This window comes from Dipodomys merriami, unplaced genomic scaffold (assembly GCF_024711535.1).
Source record: "Dipodomys merriami isolate MVZ:Mamm:240054 unplaced genomic scaffold, mDipMer1.0.p SCAF_1509, whole genome shotgun sequence".
NCBI classification, from domain to species: Eukaryota; Metazoa; Chordata; class Mammalia; order Rodentia; family Heteromyidae; genus Dipodomys; species Dipodomys merriami.
In genome coordinates, this window is record NW_027202837.1 from 114,718 (window position 1) to 134,552 (window position 19,835).

Sequence of the window (19,835 nt, forward strand, 5' to 3'; positions counted from 1 at the left end):
TCTAGTCTCAACTCCAGAAGGGGAAAAAAAGGAAGGAAGGAAATGGGAAGGGGAGAGGGGGCAAGGGGATGAGGGAAGAGGAGGGAAAGAAGGAAGGAAGGAAGGAAGGAAGGGAGGAAGGGAGGAAGGGAGGAAGGGAGGAAGGGAGGAAGGGAGGAAGGGAAGAAGGGAGGAAGGGAGGAAGGGAGGAAGGGAGGAAGGGAGGAAGGGAGGAAGGGAAGAAGGGAGGGAGTGAGGGAAGAGGAATCCAGGACACAAGAACTATCCTGGGATATGGAAGGGGCTAGTGTGGATATGAGACATTGAAGAGTTAAAAGTGGCTTCGTTTAGAAGCAGTAACCCTTCTGCTGCTCATATTAACCTTAGGCCCACCTGAATTGCAGAAACCGTCTTGTTTGTGCTGAAACTGCTAAACCATAGATTACTTGAACAAAGCTACTTTGAAGTCAGGCCCCACTTTGTACTATAGCTGGCCTTGGGTCCCCACAAACTTCAGGAGATGACCAAGCTGGCCCAAGATAAACAGACCCTGTGAACAAACCCAGACCACCAATTATCCCAGCTACAGCTTATCAGAACCCAACTAGCCAGGAAACTCCCTGCTAAGCTTTAACTGCTCTGGAATGCCCTTTAAGACCCAGCCAGTTTGATAACTCCCTACAACCCCTTATTGCCTTGGAATGCCCTGCTGACACCTCTTGTTGCCTTAAATTTGTCAGTCTGTGATTTCTTTTTTTTCTTCTCCTTTTATCCCTTTGTAGTTTTTGCCTTTATAAACACTGTGAAATTTCAGCTCGGGGCTTCCTCCTAAGTTCTGCTGAGTCAGTGTGTGGGACAAAGCCGGAGCTGCAGCCCACCTGAATAAAGCCTTGCTTTTGAAGTGATCTTCTTGGTGGGGGTCCTGCAACAGGCGTACAACCACATGAGTTTGAGTTCCAGCCAAGCCTGGGTGGGAGAAGCTACTCTGCCTGCAACCTTTTTCTCACCAATGCCCCAAGCACTATTGCTTCTCCATATATTTGCTTATACTTGCTTTCTCTAGTTCTGAAGACAGAAATCAAACCCAACTCAGCTTAGCACCTGCTAGCTAGGAGCTTCAATTGTATTCTCCCCAATGTATCCTGGGGAGTATTTCCATCGGGTCTTGCCATTCTGGTCCACTGTAACAGCCCAGCCTTGATGCCTAGCCCTGAGGGCAGAGATGGGGGAACACCCTGACATCTTGATTGTCCTTTTCAGAAACATGGCAGGCACTTGACCAGTCACAGATTGATGAGTGACTGCTACACAATGCCAGAGGTGAAGAAGGGCTGGGGTACAAAGACTGACTGGAGTAGCATTCTGAAAAAGCCATAATCTCTGGGAAGTAGAAGTGTGGCTCCAGTAGGAGAGAACTAGTAATGTGCAAAAAGCTAAGTGGGAAGCCCTGAGCTCAAGCCCCAGTACCAGCACCAATCAATCAATGAGAAAAGAGCTACAATGTGCTCTCAGTGCCACTGGTGATGTGCAGGATAACCCAGCACCAGGGCTTTGGTGCCACACACTGTCTCTAAGAAGCCAGCAGAGATAGCAGACACCATGTCCTTTTTGCTGAGCTTCCTGTAACACAGACTCTTGCAGGAGCAGCCTAAATTCATTTCTTTTTCATTTCCTTGGAACACCACTGCTGCTAAACTAGGACAAATCCTAGAACAGGCCACCCACCTGCCCACCCACCTGTAAGGCAACATGGATTTAACCTGACACCAGGAGATCTCATCTGAGAGCATCCAATTATCAAAGCCAATTATCAAAGCCAAAAAAAGTTAAAAAAAAAAAAGCCCAGGACACAAAGGATAAATCTGGAGTGAAGATGTGCTCCTTCTTGCCAGGCCCAAAGAAACATAGGTCCCATGGTTTCCTTACTTACAATAACTAGTATATGTCAGGGACAAGCAGAAAAGGTCAAAAGCTATGTACATATGACCAAATAAGATGATGTCAAGCGAAATGAACCCCAAGATAGGGACACAAGTTTTGTCTTTTTCTTTCTTGCTATGGTTTCTAACGTATTTATAATGTACCATGTGATTTTTTTTTTGTTTCTTTGTATGTTCTTCCCCCAAGGTATACCCCCTGTTTTCACTGTATTTGATGTCAATGCCCTGTATCTTGTATATACAGTTTTCTAATTTGGGGAGGGAAAGGGAAAAAACAAAATATTTAAATAGGGATACAGGTTGATCCATTGTAACAATGAGATGTACAAGACACTATGTTGAAAAATGAACTTTACAATTTAGGCATGGGTAGGGGGTGTGGGGGTTATGGAGCGTATTTGTGGAGGTGGGAAGGAAGGGATGGTAGGGGAAAAGCAAAAGAGGAGGCAGCAATGCTTGATAAGAAATGTACGCATTACCTTACTCATGTAACTCAACCCCTCTGTACAGCATTTGTACAATAAAAAATGTATTAAAAAAAAGATGTGCTCCTTCTCATCAATAATGCTCTTAAGCATTTAGGTGTTTTCATATCTATTACTTCAACTATTCTTATAAAATTTTCCTGAAAATACTCCAAATTATAGAGCTCAGAGATAATTGTCCTCATTTTACAGATAAGGGCATTGAGGTTCAGAAAGGCTCAGAAAGTGGGCTGGTGCAGGGTTCAAGTAGTAGAGCAACTGAATAGTAAGCAGCAGGCTCTGACTTCAAATGCTAGTACAAACAAAAAAGAGACAGAGGAAGGAAGGCATGGAGGGAAGGGGAGGGAAGGAAGGAAGGGGTCAGGGCTGACATGAAAGGAGGGTAATGAATGATCCCACACTCTAACCACTCTACAATATTCTCTATTCTGCATTCTAAAGAAGTTTGAAAGAGGGGCTGGGAAGATGGCTCAGTGGTAGAGTGCTTGCCTTGCATGCCTGAGGCCCTGGGTTCGATTCCTCAGCACCACATAAGCAAAAAGAAAAAAGCCAGAAGTGGTGCTGTAGCTCAAGTGGTAGAGTGCTAGCCTTGAGCTGAAGAGCTGAGGGACAGCGCCCAGGCCCAGAGTTCAGGCCCCACAACCGGACCCAAAAAAAAAAAAAAAAAAAAAAAGAAGTTTGAAAGAATGGTTTGATAGTACCTACTACAGTTTCAACTGTCAAGGGCCTTTGCTTGCTAGGCTGGTACTCTACCAAAGACTGGTACACTACCACTTGAACCATACTTCCAGTACTGCCTTTTCCTGTTTTTTTCAAGACAGGAGTCTATTCACATCTTTTTTTTTTTTTAATGGATACTGGTACTTGGGCTTGGACTTAAGGCCTTGTGCTCTCACTTGTCATTTTTCCTCAACTCTGCTGTTCTTGAACCACACCTCCACTTCTGGCTTTTTAATAGTTAAACAGAGAGAAAAGTCTCACAGATTTTTCTGCCTAGGCTGGTTTCACACTGTGATCCTCAGATCTCAGCCTCCACATTAGCTAAGATTATAGGCATGAGCTACCAATGTCCACCTTTTATCTATTTTTCTAGAGCAGCTCCAGGGACTCCTTGAGATTTATCTGCCAAGTAAGAAAGTTTTATTCCTAGGAAAATTCTGTCCCCATGTTCTCAGAGCCTGTCACTACCTCCCCCACAGCCTATGGGAACCTTGTCCCAGACTCCCTATGTTAGCAAAATGAGCTCCCTTCCCATAGTTTAATACACTCCTTCTCCTCTCCACAGCTGAGCATGCTCCCTTCTTAGGCAACACTAGGCCCATTTAAAAACACAGTAAATAATCAGCCTCCACAAACTTAAGATGGCATTTCTCTGGAGCAGCTACAACCATATAAGGCAACAAGAGCCCCTTAGTGTGACCTTCAGGTCTGGGCAGATGCAGGGCCTCTTATCTATTATTTGGACAGCAGCCTAGTCTGCCATGATGAAGCCCCTGGCCCTCACCAGGGTCACTACCTCCTAGTCACTTGTATCACCTCTTAATCCTCCTAGGTTATACAGGTCACCTCAGAAAATACCAGATGATTCTTCTCACTGCTACCCTGTGAGAAGGGGTCTTGCCAGCCCCCCTCCCAGCAATAAACCTACCTTTGTTCTCTGTACCTACCTGTCTCGTGGTTCTCTGACAAAGTGCAAATACTGCTCTTTTTACCTAAAAATCATTTACCATCCCTCTAAATTACCTATACTCCCCAACTCCATGGTGCAGAGCATAGGTGAAGTGATTTCTGTTTTTAAATCTCATTGGATTGTGGGTTGATCACCTCCTATGGTTCTTCCAACTACAAAATAGGATGAGTATATCTTTGTCTCCAGTTGGTTGATCTCAGCAGACTTAAACCTTTGGAAAGAAAAAGGGTTTCTCTTCACCTTATGTGCTTTTCAGAGACCACTTTTATAGTAAGTGGTCTGTTTAGTTCCTTAACAGTATTCTTAATTGTTGGGTGCCAGTGGTTCACACCTGGAATCCTAGCTACTCAGGAGGCTGAGATATGAGGATGGCAGTTTGAAAACAACCTGAGACGTCTGTGAGACCTTACCTCCAATTAACCACCAAAAGTCAGAAATAGAGATGGGCCTCAAATGGTAGAGCATCAACCTTTAAGCAGAACTAAGCAAAAATGCTCTGGCTCTGTGATCACACCCCAGTACTGGCACAAAACAACAACAACAACAAAAAGTCCGCAGTTCCAATAACCACTGTCATATTTATTAATTTGCTTGTTTACCACCTAGGTGTCTCTTCCACAAGAATGCAAGGCACATATCTTGCTGGTTACATAGTTGGTACAACAATAAATGTACTGAATGAATGAATGAATGAATGACTCGATCCATCAAACAACCAATGAATCAATCTTATTTGCATTTGACCACTGTCTAAAGCCCACAATATCTCAATTGCAATAACCAAATTAGGTACAATAGTCAAATAACCTCATGAAGTAGGATAGATAATAGCTTTCTATTTTTCTTCAGCATAAAAATAAAATTAGTGCACAGAAATGGAGGGACAAAGGATGAACAAAAAGCAGTGGTAAGCCTGACACCAGTGGTTCACACCTGTAAGCCTAGCTATTCAGAAGGCTGAGATCTGAGGATCACGGTTCAAAGCCAGCCCGGCCAGAAAAGTCCATGAGACTCTGATCTCCAATAAACCATTAGAAAACTGGAAGTGGTGCTGTGGCTCTAGCTGCAGAATGCTTGCCTTTATCTGAAGAGCACAGGGATAGCGCCCAGGTCCAGAGTTCAAGCCTCACACCGACAAAAAATAAATAAATAAATAAAACAGAGGAGAAAGCTGCAAATACATGAAGGCAGGAGCCAGCTCCTCCCTAGAGCCTCCCTCTGCTACCATCCATTCTGCTTTCCACTTTCTCAGACCTCTCTAAGAAGTCTGTCTCCCTTCTCATGATCAGTCATGGAGCAGAGCATAACTTTTCTGGCAGATGTAAACTTCTAGAGTGTACATCAGGGGCTGCACCTTGGATCCCTTGTGCCATTCATGATGTCAAGCACACAACAGGCTCTCAAATGGCCTCCAATTCTGTCACACTCCTCCCCTGAAGAGCTGGAGTCTGGTTCTCTTCCTGCACAGAGGTAGCATTTCAGATATTATTTCTAACTTAATGAATAGAGCTTCTGCCCCTGCCCGCGGGGTCGGTCAACAAGGGCTCGAAGAGGAACTGACCTGAATGAGAGACAAACCAGACATGAGGAAGGAGACCAAGACAGGGTTCTGATCAAGGTCTCAAACTTTATTTTTTACACAGCAGTATATATAGCACGCTGAGCAGGGTAATTAGCATCAGCAGGTCAATAGGGTTGCTAGGCACCAAAACTGCAAAGTGTATCTTGCAAAAGGTCATAGGTGGGGCTGGGAAGGTGGCTCAGAGGTAAAGTGCTTGCCTTGCATGCCAGAGGCCCTGGGTTCGATTCCTTAGCACCACATAAGCAAAAAAAAAACAAAAAAACAAAAAAAAAAAAAAAAAAAAAAAAAAAAAAAAAAGGTCATAGGTGGGGAATCTTCAGAAGGTGCCAATCAATGTTGTCATAGGTAAGTTTTAAGGCTTAGTGGCTCTTCTTTTTTTGGGTCCAGTCGTGGGGCGTGAACTCTGGGCCTGGGCGCTGTCCCTTAGCTCTTCATCTCAAGGCTAGTGCTCTACCACTTGAGCCACAGCGTCACTTCTGGCTTTTTTCTTTTTGCTTATGTGGTGCTGAGGAATCAAACCCAGGGCCTCAGGCATGCAAGGCAAGCGCTCTACCACTGAGCCACCTTCCCAGCCCAAGGCTTAGTGGCTCTTATGTAAAGTGGTGGAGGTTCTTATGCAAAGTGGTGGTGCCAAGCAATGTTTTCAAACAGGGTATCAATAGGCTCCAAGGCTTAACAGCTCTTATCAAAGGTAGTAGCTGTGTTTTCTAGCAAACAGCACTTGGTTCCCAGCAAGCTTCAAGTATCATGGACATGTTCAGAGACTACATTTAGGTCAAAGAGGGAATAGAGCTGTCAGCTTGATCTTTTCCTCCTTCCTGAATCATTTGGTCTAGGGAAATCAAGCTACAACACAACACTGTGAGCAGACCACCCAGCTCCAGTTGAGACCCCAGAAGGGTGAAGAGCTAGATATCATGACTACAATCTCACACGAACCAGACCACTTCATACAGCAAAGTGCAAATCCCTGACCCACAGAAACTATGAGGTGTTTGTTCTATAAGTCACCAGATTCTAGAATTTGTTAGGAAAAGTGAGGAGAGGAGCAGAAGGGAGGGAAGGGAGGGAAGGGGAGAGAAGGGAAGAGGGAGGGAAGTGGGGGAGGCCTCTAGCAAAAGCTAAATCACACAGCCCAGACATACTCTGCTCCAGCCAACTCTGCTGGAAACTAGTTTCACCTCTTGCTCTTTCTTTTCCAGCCCCAAAGCCCCGGGCAACCACACAGCCCTCCTGGAACTATGCTCTTCCTGCCCTTTTACATTTGCTTTTTCCTGGGGGAGTGAGGAACGGGGAGGGTCCTTTTGCTCTTCCTAACATCCTTTTTCCATTTTATTTGTTCTATTCAATGCATTTTAAATTTTGGATTTTTCACAGCCTTTATATATATTGGCTGTGACCATTCCCCACATTCATTTGATCATTCCCTCCCCCCACCCCGCCTCATCTATCTACATTTAATGTTTTGAACCATATGGACCAATTCGAAGTTTGTACGTGGGCTGGGAATATGGCTTAGTGGTCGAGTGCTTGCCTAGCACACATGAAGCCCTGGGTTCAATTCCCCTGTACCACATAAACAGAAAAATAAGAAGTTTGTGTATATATGTGTGTGTGTGAGTGTATATGAAAGAGACAGAGACACTGACAGAGAGAGAGACAGAGGGGGAGAACAAGCATTCCATGTAGTAAGAGGCAGGTGGTTTTCATGCAGTCAATGTGGCTGGGAACAGAGGTGGGGAAGACAGGAGAGGAGGGGACCAGGAGTAGTTTCCTACAGGAGAGCCAGGGGCATTATTCACATTTCCAGAGATCACTATGACTGATGAGTAGAGAAAGTCATAAAAATACCACAGGTCAAGCACATCTTTGCCTCAATTTCAAAATCTAAAACATTAATAACTTCTTAAATAACTCATTTAGCAACAAAATCTGATCTAAAAAGACACGTGTATTAATAGTCTTTATTTATCCAATTCATGTGTTGTCTGAATACATTTTGGCCATGGGGGGAGGGAGGTGCCTGACCACAGGGAACCAAGGCTATTCCACAATACACTGTATGCACTGTGCCAACATTCCTAATTTTAAGAACACTTGTGTGGATGTTGCAGACTGAATGCTTGGGTCCCTTCTGCCAAATTCACCAATGTGCCAGAATTTGGGGTGATTATTTCATGAGGAGGGAGCCCCAAGAGTGGGATTAGTGTCTTCATGAGAAGAAACAGGAGCTCTCCCCTGAACACTGTCTTCACCCCTAATTGTTAATTGCAAAAAAAGCAATTAGCTATAAACTAGCACCTTGACCATGACCTTGACTCTGGCAGCCTTGAGCTCAGACTTTCAGTTTCCCCAACATGAGAAATACAAGATTCTGTAAATCCTCTGTTCAAGTTCTGTTCTCTCAGCTCACACTGACAAAGACCACCAATTATCAATATTTTAATTCTCTGCTGCAACACAACCATCATTGCCCACTATGCAGAATGCGATACAGCCATTCCAGATGTTGACCTTCCAACTACCACAGTGGTGTGAGACCCTTCAGGGGGAGGATGGTGGCCAGGCATGGCCTCTCCAGGTCCAGCTCCTGGCAGAACAACTGCTCTATTTAGCTGTGCACAGGATGGAGATCAACATCATCCAACACCAACATATCACACCACCAATTTCCTTCCCTATGCCTTAGCAGAGCTTTCAGTAAGTTCTCCGCCACTAGGTAAAAAGCATGGCTTTCCCCTCTCCAAGTCGCACTTGGACTCTTTCTTGAGAACTCTGCCACGGCCCTGAGCAGAAGGTGTTTGGAACCACTTCCTCAGCCATGTGATGGCAACTCAGATAGTGGCTGCTCCTACAGCTGATATTCCTATGTCCTTTACAGTTTTTTTTTAAATTTTGGTGCCAGTCCTGGGGGTTTGAACTGAGGACCTGGGTGCTGTCCCTGAGCTTCTTTGGCTCAAGGCTAACACTCTACCACTTCAGCCATAGCTCTATTTCTGCTGCCCAGACTGTCTTCCAATTGCCATCCTCAAATTTCAGCCTCCTGAGCAGCTAGGATACAGGCTTGACCAACTGGCTCGTTAGCAAATCTCTCATTAGTCTATTCTCTTGTTTTATAGTTAAAAAATCCTCTGCGTTAACCTGGTTGAAGCCTGACTCTGAATTCTAAAGTGTGTCCACTACAGAGGGTCTAGGTTAAGAGAACCCACACTGGGCATAACAATGGCATCACTATCACAGTTACTAAGCACCAGGCACTATTCAAAGTGTGTGTGTGTGTGTGTGTGTGTGTGTGTGTGTGTGTGTGTGTGTAAACTCATTTAATCCTAAAACCTATCCCCTGAAGCACTAAGTAGTATAATTATGTCCATTTTATTGGGGAGGGTCAGTGCTAATCAGCCGGGACAGGAAAATCTGTGAGATTCTTTTTTTTTTTATTTGTCTGTCACGGGGCTTGAACTCTGGGCTTGGGCATTGTCCTTGTGCTCTTCAGCTCAAGGCGAGTGCTCTACCACTTGAGCCAAGGTGCCACTTCCAGTTTTCTAGTGGTTTATTGGAGATAAGAATCTCATGAAAGGTGAGCGCCCCCATGGCTCACGCCTGTAATCCTAGCTACTCAGGAGGCTGAGATCTGAGGATCCCAGATCAAAGCCAAGAAAGTCCATGAAACTCTTATCTCCAATAAACACTCAGAAAACCAGAAGTGGCACTGTAGCTCAAGTGGTAGAGAGCTCGCCTTGAGCTGAAGAGCTGAGGGACAGCACTCAGGCCCAGAGTTCATGTCCTATAATCGACAAAAAAAAAAAAAAAAGAGTCTCAAGAACTTTCCTGCGCGGATTGACTTGGAACCATGATTCTCAGATCTCAGATTCCTGAATAGCTAGGATTACAGACTTGAGCCACCAGCCCCCAGTGTCTGTGAGATTCTTATCTCTAATTAACTACCAAAAGAGCCAGAAGTGGAGCTGTGACTCAAGTGGTAGACCACTAGCCTTGAGCAAAAGAGGTTAGGGACAACACCCAAGCACAAAGCTCAAGTCCCAGGAGAACGTCTCCACTCTCCCTCCCCCCAAAAAATTAAAGAAATGACAAAAGAAAGAGATTAAGAAATGTATTCAGGCTGGGCAGTGATGGCTCACACCTGTTATCTTAGCTATTCAGAAGGCTGAGATCTGAGGATCATGCTTTAAAGCCAGCTTGGGCAGGAAAGACCATGCTAGATTATTAGACTTTCCCAGAAAACCTCACAGACATCCAGGTACAGAGAATAAAGAAAAGTTTATTGCCAGGAAAGGACCCGGCAAGAAACCTTCTCACAGGGGAGAAGTGAGAAGCAGCACCAGCTATGTCTAAGGTGACCTATATAACCTAGGAGGTTTAGGAGGGGCTAGAAAGGATGAGGAGGCAGAGACCCTGGTGTGGAAGTGTGGGCCAGGGGCTTCATAATGGAAGATGAGGATTTATGGCTACTGTCCAAATAGTAGATAAGGGGTCTCTCAACTGCCCAGACCTGAAGATCACTCTAAGAGGCTCTTGTTGCTTACATGGCTTATATGGTGGTAGCTATTCCAGAGAAGAGCCATCCCAAGGTAGAGGGTGTTGGAGGCTGATTATTTACTGCCTTTACCAAGTGGGCCTGGTGTTGCCTAGGAAGGGAACATACTAAGCTGTGGAGAAGGGAAGGAGTGTACTAAGCTATGGGAAGGGAGTTCATTTTGCTAACTGTCCATGAGACTCTTCTCTCCAATTACCCATCAAATTACCCATCCAATTACCCAGACACAGAACTGTGGCTCAAGTGATAAAGCTCTAGCCTGGACCAGAAAGGCTTAGGGAGAGCGCCTACGTTCTGAGTTCAAGTCCAGGACCAGCACCAAATAAATAAATCAATAAATAATGTATCTAAACACATATAACTAGGACAGTGATGTCTGGATCAAACCCAGACAAAACAGAGGTCTTGAAAGGTTGGTATTAAGGCAGAATGAGAATGAGGCAAGGAGACAAGGGGTAGTAAGGAAGGCAGTCTGAAAGGTACCACATGGCCTTTACTGGGCTCTCAAGGTCATGTCTGAAATTCACTGTCTGGCAGCAGTACAACAGGTCTGAAGGTCAGAGACTGGGTCCCTCCCTCTAGGAATATTGGAGTACCAGTCTGGGGCACATTCAGTATTCAGTAAGAAACTGATGGATGACTCACATGTAAATGAAGCAGAACCATAGACTCAGCCAGCAGCCCTCAATCAGGCTGAGACTGCACAGCAAGGCCTGGAACTGGAGTGTACACATCCTTCCCAGGATCATCCTGGGCTTCTCCCTGACTCACCTGGCCCAGCTATAAATGCCTGACAGAGGTAAACAAAACAATTAGTTGGCTGCATGACTTAGCTACTAAACACAGTATTCCATGAACTGCAAGGTAGACTAGGCAGACCCAGCTCTGCCTATGGCCCAGCTTCTCCCAAACCTGGGGACTTTGACTACACCTTGCTGTTTTCCCAGTCTGGACTGCTGTCTGTGCTGCACCTCTGCCTAGAATCACATGGCTTCCCACCCCTTCCCTAGCCTTTAGGGCCTGGCTGAATCATCACACTCAACTTGAAAAGAATAGTCAGCGCTTCCCTTTTCAGGAGGCCAGGCTCTCCCATGAACTTGCACACACCTGTACTCACAGAAGCCAGAGAGACACACTGCATTCTGGGATTAGGACTTCAGGCTCTGCAGGCCAGTCAGCATTTCAGCAGCCAGCTGTGTGGCCCTGAGTGAAGCATATCTCTTGCCCTATGCTTAGTACCCTCATCTATAAAATGGAGCAATTATGGTCCACATATTATTAGGCTGATGTGATCATGAGCAGGGTACCAGATACTGCAATCCTAGTTAATGAAGAGGCTTGATAAAGAGAGTCACACTTCCAAATCAATCCGGGCAGAAAAGTCTGCAAGATTTCATCTACATGGAAGGCAGTGTGTGCTTGTGATGTCAGGAAGAGCGGCAGTCTAGAATAAATGAATCACATTCAGGTATTCACTCAGGCAGGAAGTGAAATCCTATCATAAAAAAACAATCAGTAAAAAACAGGGCTGCAGACATGGTTCATTTGGCAGAGCACCAGCCTAGCAGAGTCCAAACCTCAGAACCCCCAGCCCCCTAGAGAAAAAGAACAATAATATAGAGAGTACTTAGTACTGCACCAGCAATAACTATTATATATGATGAATATCCTGAGCTCAGACGTTGCAGATTATTTGGCATCTGGATACCTGCAGGTGGGCACAGTAGATGAATGAAAGGATCCATTCTCTTTTAGCATCAGCTGCTGCTCTCCCTGGCTCCATGCTTCCTTCATGTTCCTTCACTTACCTTCTTGAGACATCTGTGCTTCCCTCATCCTAGGCTTACAACTACCCACAGCCACAAGAATCCTGCAAGTGGATTTTACATCTAATATCAGCTTTGGGTTTCAGTTGAAACACTAAATACAACAAGGAAAAGGTGCTTTTCAATTTTAATTTTATTTCTTCTTGTCATTATGGCTTTTTTGTTTTCTGGGTTGGCTAATGGGTCACTGGGAATTCAGTCACTGAAGTTGTTACTTGTTTTGGCTAGAAATGTTATTTATGTAATAAATACCAATATGGGGGATGATTAAAACACACACATTGACACACACACAAAAACAAAAACAAAACAAAACAAAAAACCTTCCCTCACTGCCTCCTGCCTCCCTGCCTCCTGAAGTCCAGCTTCTATAGCCCAGTCATCAAAGCATTGTGACCGGTCCCTTACCCACCACTGCAATTACTCTCTAGCAGATATTAACAGAACTTTCAGTGACTCGGCCTCACCCGTTATAGCTGGAATAGGCCCCCTCTTACCACGTGAGAGGCCCAGTCATACTGCATACACATGACTACAGTCTTGATCTTCTTAAGGACCACCTTAAAATTTACTCACTACTTTAGCCAGGCACAAGTGGCTCATGCCTGTAATCCTAGCTACTTAGTAGGCTGAGATCTGAGGGTCTTGATTCAAAGCCAGCCTTGGCAGGAAAGTCTATGAGACTCTTTTCTCAAATGAACCACCACATAACCAGAAATGAAGCTGTGGCACAGCACCAGCCTTGAGCAAAAAAGTTAAGGGACAGCACTCAGAGCCTACATTCAAACCTCAGTATTTGCATCAAAAACAACAAAAACAAACAAACAAAAAAACATCTTATCACTTGCAGAAGCCTTTTCAGATCTCCACAGCATAATCTCTTCATGGTAAAACATTCCACTGGTCTCCTCTTCCAGAGGGAATTATTCTATGTCCTGCCTTGCATGCTACAGCTCTGTCAACTCATTTGTGTTCCCTGTTACACTGAGAGTGTTTGGGTTTGTTTCTTTCTTTCTTTTTGCCAGTCCTGGGGCTTGAACTTGGCCTAGGTGCTGTCCCTGAGCTTCTTTTGCTTAAGGCTAGCACTCTACCACATGAGTCTCAGCAACACTTCTGGCTCTTTGTCTTTATGTGTACTGAGGAACCCAGGGCTTCATGCATGCTAGGCAAGCACTCTACCACTAAGCCACATTCCCAGCCCTGGGAGTGGTTTTTTATAACTACCACACAGAACTCCCCCAAATTTAGTTTGGATCCAGAACAAAACTGTTGGTATCAATGTAGATGGAACTCAGATCAACTGAGAGACATTGTAGTGGAGTGACAAAACGCAAGGACCACATATTCAGACAATGATGTTGATGGAAATCTCTTAATCAGGAGAGTGGTTTTAGTTAAAGAACACATATGGGCAGTGGGATTTGTTAATCCTCCATGGAAGGAAGGATCATTTGTAAGAATTAAAAAAGGAACAGAAGGAGCTAGAAGAGATCAAGACAGTTATCCCTACCTCTGGGATCGCTTGGTGTGCTTTGGCCAAAAGTAGCATAACCCGGGGCTGGGAAGGTGGCTCAGAGGCAGAGCGCTTGCCTTGCATGCATGAGGCCCTGGGTTCAATTCCTCAGCACCACATAAGCAAAAAAAAGAAAAAAGCAGGAAGTGACACTATGGCTCAAGTGGTAGAGCGCTAGCCTTGAGCTGAAGAGCTGAGGGACAGTACCCAGGTCCAGAGTTCAGGCCCCATGACCGGACCCCCCCCCCAAAAAGAAGCATAACCCCAATCTGACTTCGTCTTTGTAGGGGTAGTCTTTCCAACAAAGTAGCGTAGGATTAAGGCCCCACTCTATTCCAGCAGGAACACCCTTTAACCATGTTAATTACAATCACCCTGTTTCCAACTAAAGTCATATTCTGAGGATTGAGTCTTAGAATTTTAACAGGTTGTTACTGTGTGTGTGTGTGTGTGTGTGTGTGTGTGTGTGTGTGTGTGTGTGTGTGTGTGTGTCTCGTGCTGCTACTGCAGCTTTAATTCAGGGCCTGGGAGCTGTCCCTTCGCGTTTTCACTCAGACTTTTTGGTGTTAACTGGACACTAACTGGACATTGCTACCTGACCAGGCTTTGAACTGTGATCCTCAGATCTCAGCCTCCTGAGTAACTATGATTGCATGTGTGGGCCACTGGTATAACAGATCTTATTTGAGGAAACAATTCCATCTGTGAATCCGTTTACCCCTTCATGGGGCCTAAGGAAAGACTGAGTCACTGGGATGCAGCCTTTCTCCCTAAGAGACCTACCTCTGGTCCCAAAGGACCCTCACCCTAGCTGCAGCAAACACCTTCCCCCCAACACAGTAAACAGAGGCCCACATTTCCAAGAACAAAATCTTACCCCAAAGAGACTCTTTTGTGCTTAAAAAGACCATCTCAATTATGAAATTGTAACTCTCTATACATCATCTTTATTATGGTGGTAAAAAATGGTTTTATAAGACCATCTGAAGGGAGAGAACTAGACAGATCCTCACTCAGAGACACCACCCACAAAGCCATGTAGGCGAAGGGGATGGACAGATTGATGCTAATGGACAGTTTAAGAGGAAGTCAAAAAAAAAAAAAAAAAAAGAGGAAGTCAATCAGTTCAGGCCAGGAACCAGCTGCTCTTCCAGGAAGCTCATCCTTCTGAGGTATCTGATCTTACCTGAGGAAATGAAAGCACAAGAATGCAGCCTCCTGAGGGACAATGTGTACAGTGTCTCCTAGCACCAAGAGCAGAAAGACTTCCAAATGACATACAAGGGAACAGCAGCAGATAAAGAGTCCTGGATGCCCGGCATCCATTGCTCAAGCCTATAACCCTAGCTATTCAAGATGCTGAGATCCGAGGATAGAGATTCAAAACCAGATAGGGAAGACAAGTCCATTAGACTTTTACCTCCAATTAATCACCAAAAAGCCAAAAGTAGAGTATGGCTCAAATGGTAGATTCACAGTCTTAAGCAAGAAATGCTAAAGGCAACCAGGAGCCAGTGGCTCATGCCTGTAATCCTAGCTACTCAGGAGGTTGAGATTTGAGGATCGTAATTCAAAGCCAGCCTGGGAAGGAAAGTTTGTAAGACTCTCATCTTCAATTAACCACCAGAAAACCAGAAGTAGCAGTGTGGTTTAAGTGGTAGAGTACTTGCCTTGAGCTGAAGAGCTGAGGGACAGTGCCCAGGCCCAGAGTTCAAGCCCCACGACTTACAAAAAAAGAAAGAAATGCTAAGGACAGTGCCTAGGCCCTGTGTTCAAGCCCCAATACCAATAAACACACACACACACACACACACACACACACACACACACACACACACACACACACACACACACACACACACACACACACACACACACACACACACACACACACACACGGAATCTCAGCAGGAACACAACAGTCAGTCAAGATACTGATGCTACTATGTGCTTGTCTTTGGAAGAATCAGTTCATAAGACAGATGAGGTCCTGAATCTTATGGTGCTCACGATCTAATGAAGCAGAAAAACAAACAAGTAAACCAACAAGCAAGCAGATTCTAGTCAGTGGATCATTCACAGATATGTTGCAGAGTGATAAGGGAATTTCTAGACGTCAGCTCTAAGAGATGCCTATCAAAACAGATGCCCGTGGCTTGTTTCTGTAATCCTAGTTACTCAGGAGGCTGCAATCTAAGGGATCACCCAGACAGGAAAAGCCCATGAGGCTCTTATCTTCAATTAACCACCAAAAAAGCCAGCATGGGATTGGTAGTTCAAGTGGAAGAGTACCAGCCTTGAGTAAAAATGTTCAGGACCCAGGATGAAAACAAAAAAAGCTAACAATAACAACACCAAAGGCTGTCTGAGGGGGCTGGGAAGGTGGCTCAGTGGTAGAGCACTTGCCTTGCATGCCTGAGGCCCTGGGTTCAATTCCTCAGCACCGCATAAGCAAAAAGAAAAAAAGCCAGAAGTGGCACTGTGGCTCAAGTGGTACAGCGCTAGCCTTGAGCTGAAGAGCTGAGGGACAGCACCCAGGCCCAGAGTTCAAGCCCCACGACCAAAAAAAAAAAAATGGCTGTCTGAGGTGACACTAGAGCTGAAACCTCAAAGGTGAAGAGAACTAAGTCAAAGTTGTTAGGAAGAGCATTCATTCATTCTCTGAGCAAAAACCTAAGGTAGGAAGTGAGCCCCCTGTGTAAGACAGCCAACAGGCTGGAGTGTGATGGTGAACACAACCAACACACACAAAATGAAGCTGGAGGGGTACAAAAGGGCCAGACAAGGCAGGAGCTTGAACTTGAGCAGTAGCTGCAAGGCACTAATGAATTCTAGAAAAGAGATAGGAGCCTCTGATTTTACTCATAAATGCATTCTCTGGCTGGGTGTTAAAAATGGACTTAGATTCCAGCAGAAGTGGGGAGAAGAGCTAGGAGCGTTGAGCAAGGATCCAGGAAAGCTAGGATAGGGTAAGAGGAGGGAAATGGGCGGAGTCAGAATCAAAGTTTGGGCCAGATTCAGTAGAGAACTCAGAGCTTCACTGAGATCCCAGGGCTAAAGCAGGAACATTAGAACTCACTCTCCCAAGTCACACAACATACAGATAAGGACACAGAGGCTCTGTCAGGTCAAGGGTCTATCCAGAGTCAAATAGTTCAGGATGGCCCCCACCTCACAATGCAGAACTTCTACCAGGAAGAAATCAGAATAGGGTTGGCAAATAAAGCTTTATTGAAATACAGCATATTCAGGTGATGAATGTACTGTGTGTGGCTATATACATACTACAGTGGCAGAAGCGAGTGGCTATAGTGGAGACTGTATTATCTACAAAACCATATATTAGGCTCTGGACTACATGATCACATACAACACACTGGTTATATTTGGAACTAGAGCTGCCAGAGACAAAAGAAGTGTAAGGTTCAGAGAGTAAATCTTGGGAATCCTCTCTCCCTAGCCATAGGCTCACCCTAGGGGCTGTCCTGCTGAGAGGACTCCTTCAACATTACTTCACTCCTGGGAAGGCCTTAGGAAAATGACAAACCCACCATAACATCCATGCCACTATGCTGTACAAATTACATTCTATAAACATTTCCAAAAGACATAGATGAATTCTACCTGCCAGGAAAGATACAAAAGGAGACAGAAATGATGAAGAGCCTCTAAGTCACTATGGGCCACAGCAGATTACCTAAGCCCTGCTGAGCTAAACTGAGTGAGATCCCCCCACTGGGGTGTATTCAAGTCAAAGATGGCTGCCCATCTGACAGGGAAAAGGTTAAGAGAGATTTGACAGGGCTGGGAATGTGGCTTAGTGGTAGAGTGCTTGCCTAGCATACATGAAGCCCTAGGTTTGATTCCTCAGTACAACAGAAACAGAAACAGTCAGAAGAGATGTTGTGGCTCGAGTGGTAGAGTGCTAGTCTTGAACAAAAGGAAGCTCAGGGACAGTGCCAAGACCCTGAGTTCAAGTCCCAGGACTGGCACAAAGAGGAGAGGGAGGAGGGTGGAAGGGAGAAGGAGGGACAGGACAAGGAGTGCAGCAATTGTGGGTTCTAAAATGGTGTCTTAGGGGCTGGGAAGGTGGCTCAGTGGTAGAGCTCTTGCCTTGCATGCATGAGGCCCTGGGTTTGATTCCTCAGCACCACATAAGCAGGAAAAAAAAGCTGGAAGTGGTGCTGTGGCTTAAGTGGTAGAGTGCTAGCCTTGAGCTGAAGAGCTGAGGGACAGCGCCCAGGCCCAGAGTTCAGGCTCCATGACCAGACCCCAAAATGGTGTCTGATAGCCACCACACACAACCACACATACACACAGCCCAACACCAATTGGGAATGACACAGAGAGATGAGATTATTGAAAGCAGGGTTGGGGTCAAAGAGGCACATTAACACCACAAGGAGAACCCCACAAGGCTGGGGGAAGAAATCCACACCTGGACTTTCCTGCCCTTTATCTGCTACAGAGAGAAAGAGTATAAAACCTGATGATTCACATTAAAAGTCATCAAATGTCCCTTTAATACCTCTGGCATGGTGCCTGGCAGCCCTTCTTAATGTGGACTATTGTTCCCTGACAGTGCTTTGGTGGCAGAAGCAGTCACCTGCCTTGCCCACTGCCAGGGGAAAGCAGAGAGCAGAGGGAGGAGACGACATGAAGGAGGGAGAAACAGGCAGGAGTACCCAGACCCATGGAACGACACCTCTGGAAGACCCTCTTCCTACAGCTCACCGCAGATAAAGGATGACTCACCCCTTGCCACAGCACGTGACAGCTGCCCCAAGGAAGGCCAGGTGGAAAGAGATATGGGTCAAAAAATGAACCAGCCCCGCCCTATTCTTTTTTTCCTATGATAATCCTGGGGCTTGAACACAGGGGCTTGCCTGGGCCCTGGCCCAGAGTTTTTGTGCTCAAGGATAGTGCTCTATTACTTAAGCCACAGCTCCACATCTAGCTTTTTGGTGGTTCATTGGAGATAATAGTCTCCCAGATTTTGAACCATATCCTCAGATCTCAGCCTCCTGAGTAACTAGGATTACAGGCATGAGTCATTGGCTTCTGGCTCTGACAAGCCCCATTTTAGCTGTATTCTGCTGGCATGGGAGACAGGTAAAGCTCTATTTACAGGCCAGGAAACAGAGGGTCCAGGGAGGTTAAATGCCTGGCCTCCTGAACTCAGTCAAACACGGCAACCATACAAGCCAGGCACAGTGGCTCATGCCTATAATCCTAGCTACTCAGGAAGCTGAGATCTGAGGATCATGGTTCAAATCCAGCCAGGGCAGGAAAGCCTGTGAGACTCTTACCTCCAATTAACCACCAGAAATCAGAAAGTGGGCTGTGGATCAACTGGTAGAGCACTAGCCTTGAGCTGAAGAGATGAGAGACAGTGCCCAGGCCCAGAGTTCAAGCCCCACCACTGACCAAAAAAAAAAACAAAAAACAAAAGTAATGGGCTAAATGAATGGCAGCCAGTTATTACTACATATATCCTCCTCATTAAGATTCTTACAAGTAGTATTTTATGTTGTGTCTTCCATCATCTAAGGAAGCTGAGGAAAATTCAGCATTCACAGCTTCAACTTCTTAAAAACCCAAGAACAAGAAGAAAAACTGGGGCTGCTTTTTGTTTCCCCCTTCCTTCTCCTATCTCTATTCAGCAGAGGGCAGCAAACAGGAAGCATGGATAGATCAAAGAGTGAGAAAGAGAGCCACATGCAGAACCAGCTACACATGCATAAATACACCCCCCACACACAGCAAGTGGAATTGTTTAGCTTCCTCTAGCTTCCAAAGTATGAACAGTCTACCTCCTCATGCTAGGAACAGCAGGGGAAGTTGGAGAGACAGAAGCTCTTTTTCAGCTCAAGAGATTTTCAGTGAGCTGACTTTGCATGCACATGAGAGAGGAGCAGCTCTCAAAGCAGGGAGAGGAAAGCAGCCACAGAACTGACAAGAAAATTCTCAATGAAGACAGCTTTCAACTAATCATCTTGAGGCAACAAGGCTGGCAATCCTAACACCCAAGCTCTCCCCAGTGAGAAACTGAGGCCCATGCCATTAGCACCTCAGCCCAGCGGTGCCAGAGAGTGCTGATCTACAGGATACAGGTTCAGTGCTCCACAAAGACAGGGCTAGAGTGGCAAAGTGGTGGCATTTTGAGGGTCAAGTTTAGTCCCCACGATGTCAGCAGGGCTCTGACATGGACATCTGTCAGCCTCTTCTCAACTATCTTTCCCACCACCACAACCAGGAGTAGCCA

At 45.5% G+C, this 19,835-nt stretch overlaps 1 protein-coding gene across 33 annotated transcripts in view; it reads right to left on the reverse strand.

Annotated features, from left to right (window-relative positions):
- Positions 1–4,234, reverse strand: part of LOC138827131 (protein FAM114A2-like) — a 118,013-nt gene extending 113,779 nt beyond the window's left edge. For all 33 annotated transcript variants that reach the window (XR_011371986.1, XM_070022591.1, XM_070022590.1 and 30 more), the window contains exon 1: positions 4,148–4,234. Coding sequence is in view for 6 of the 33 variants with exons in the window: in XM_070022591.1 (XP_069878692.1) it covers positions 4,148–4,209 (62 nt within the window). In the remaining 27 variants the exon portion in view is untranslated. The remainder of the gene's footprint in view (positions 1–4,147) is intronic.
- Between the last annotated feature and the right edge of the window lie 15,601 nt (positions 4,235–19,835).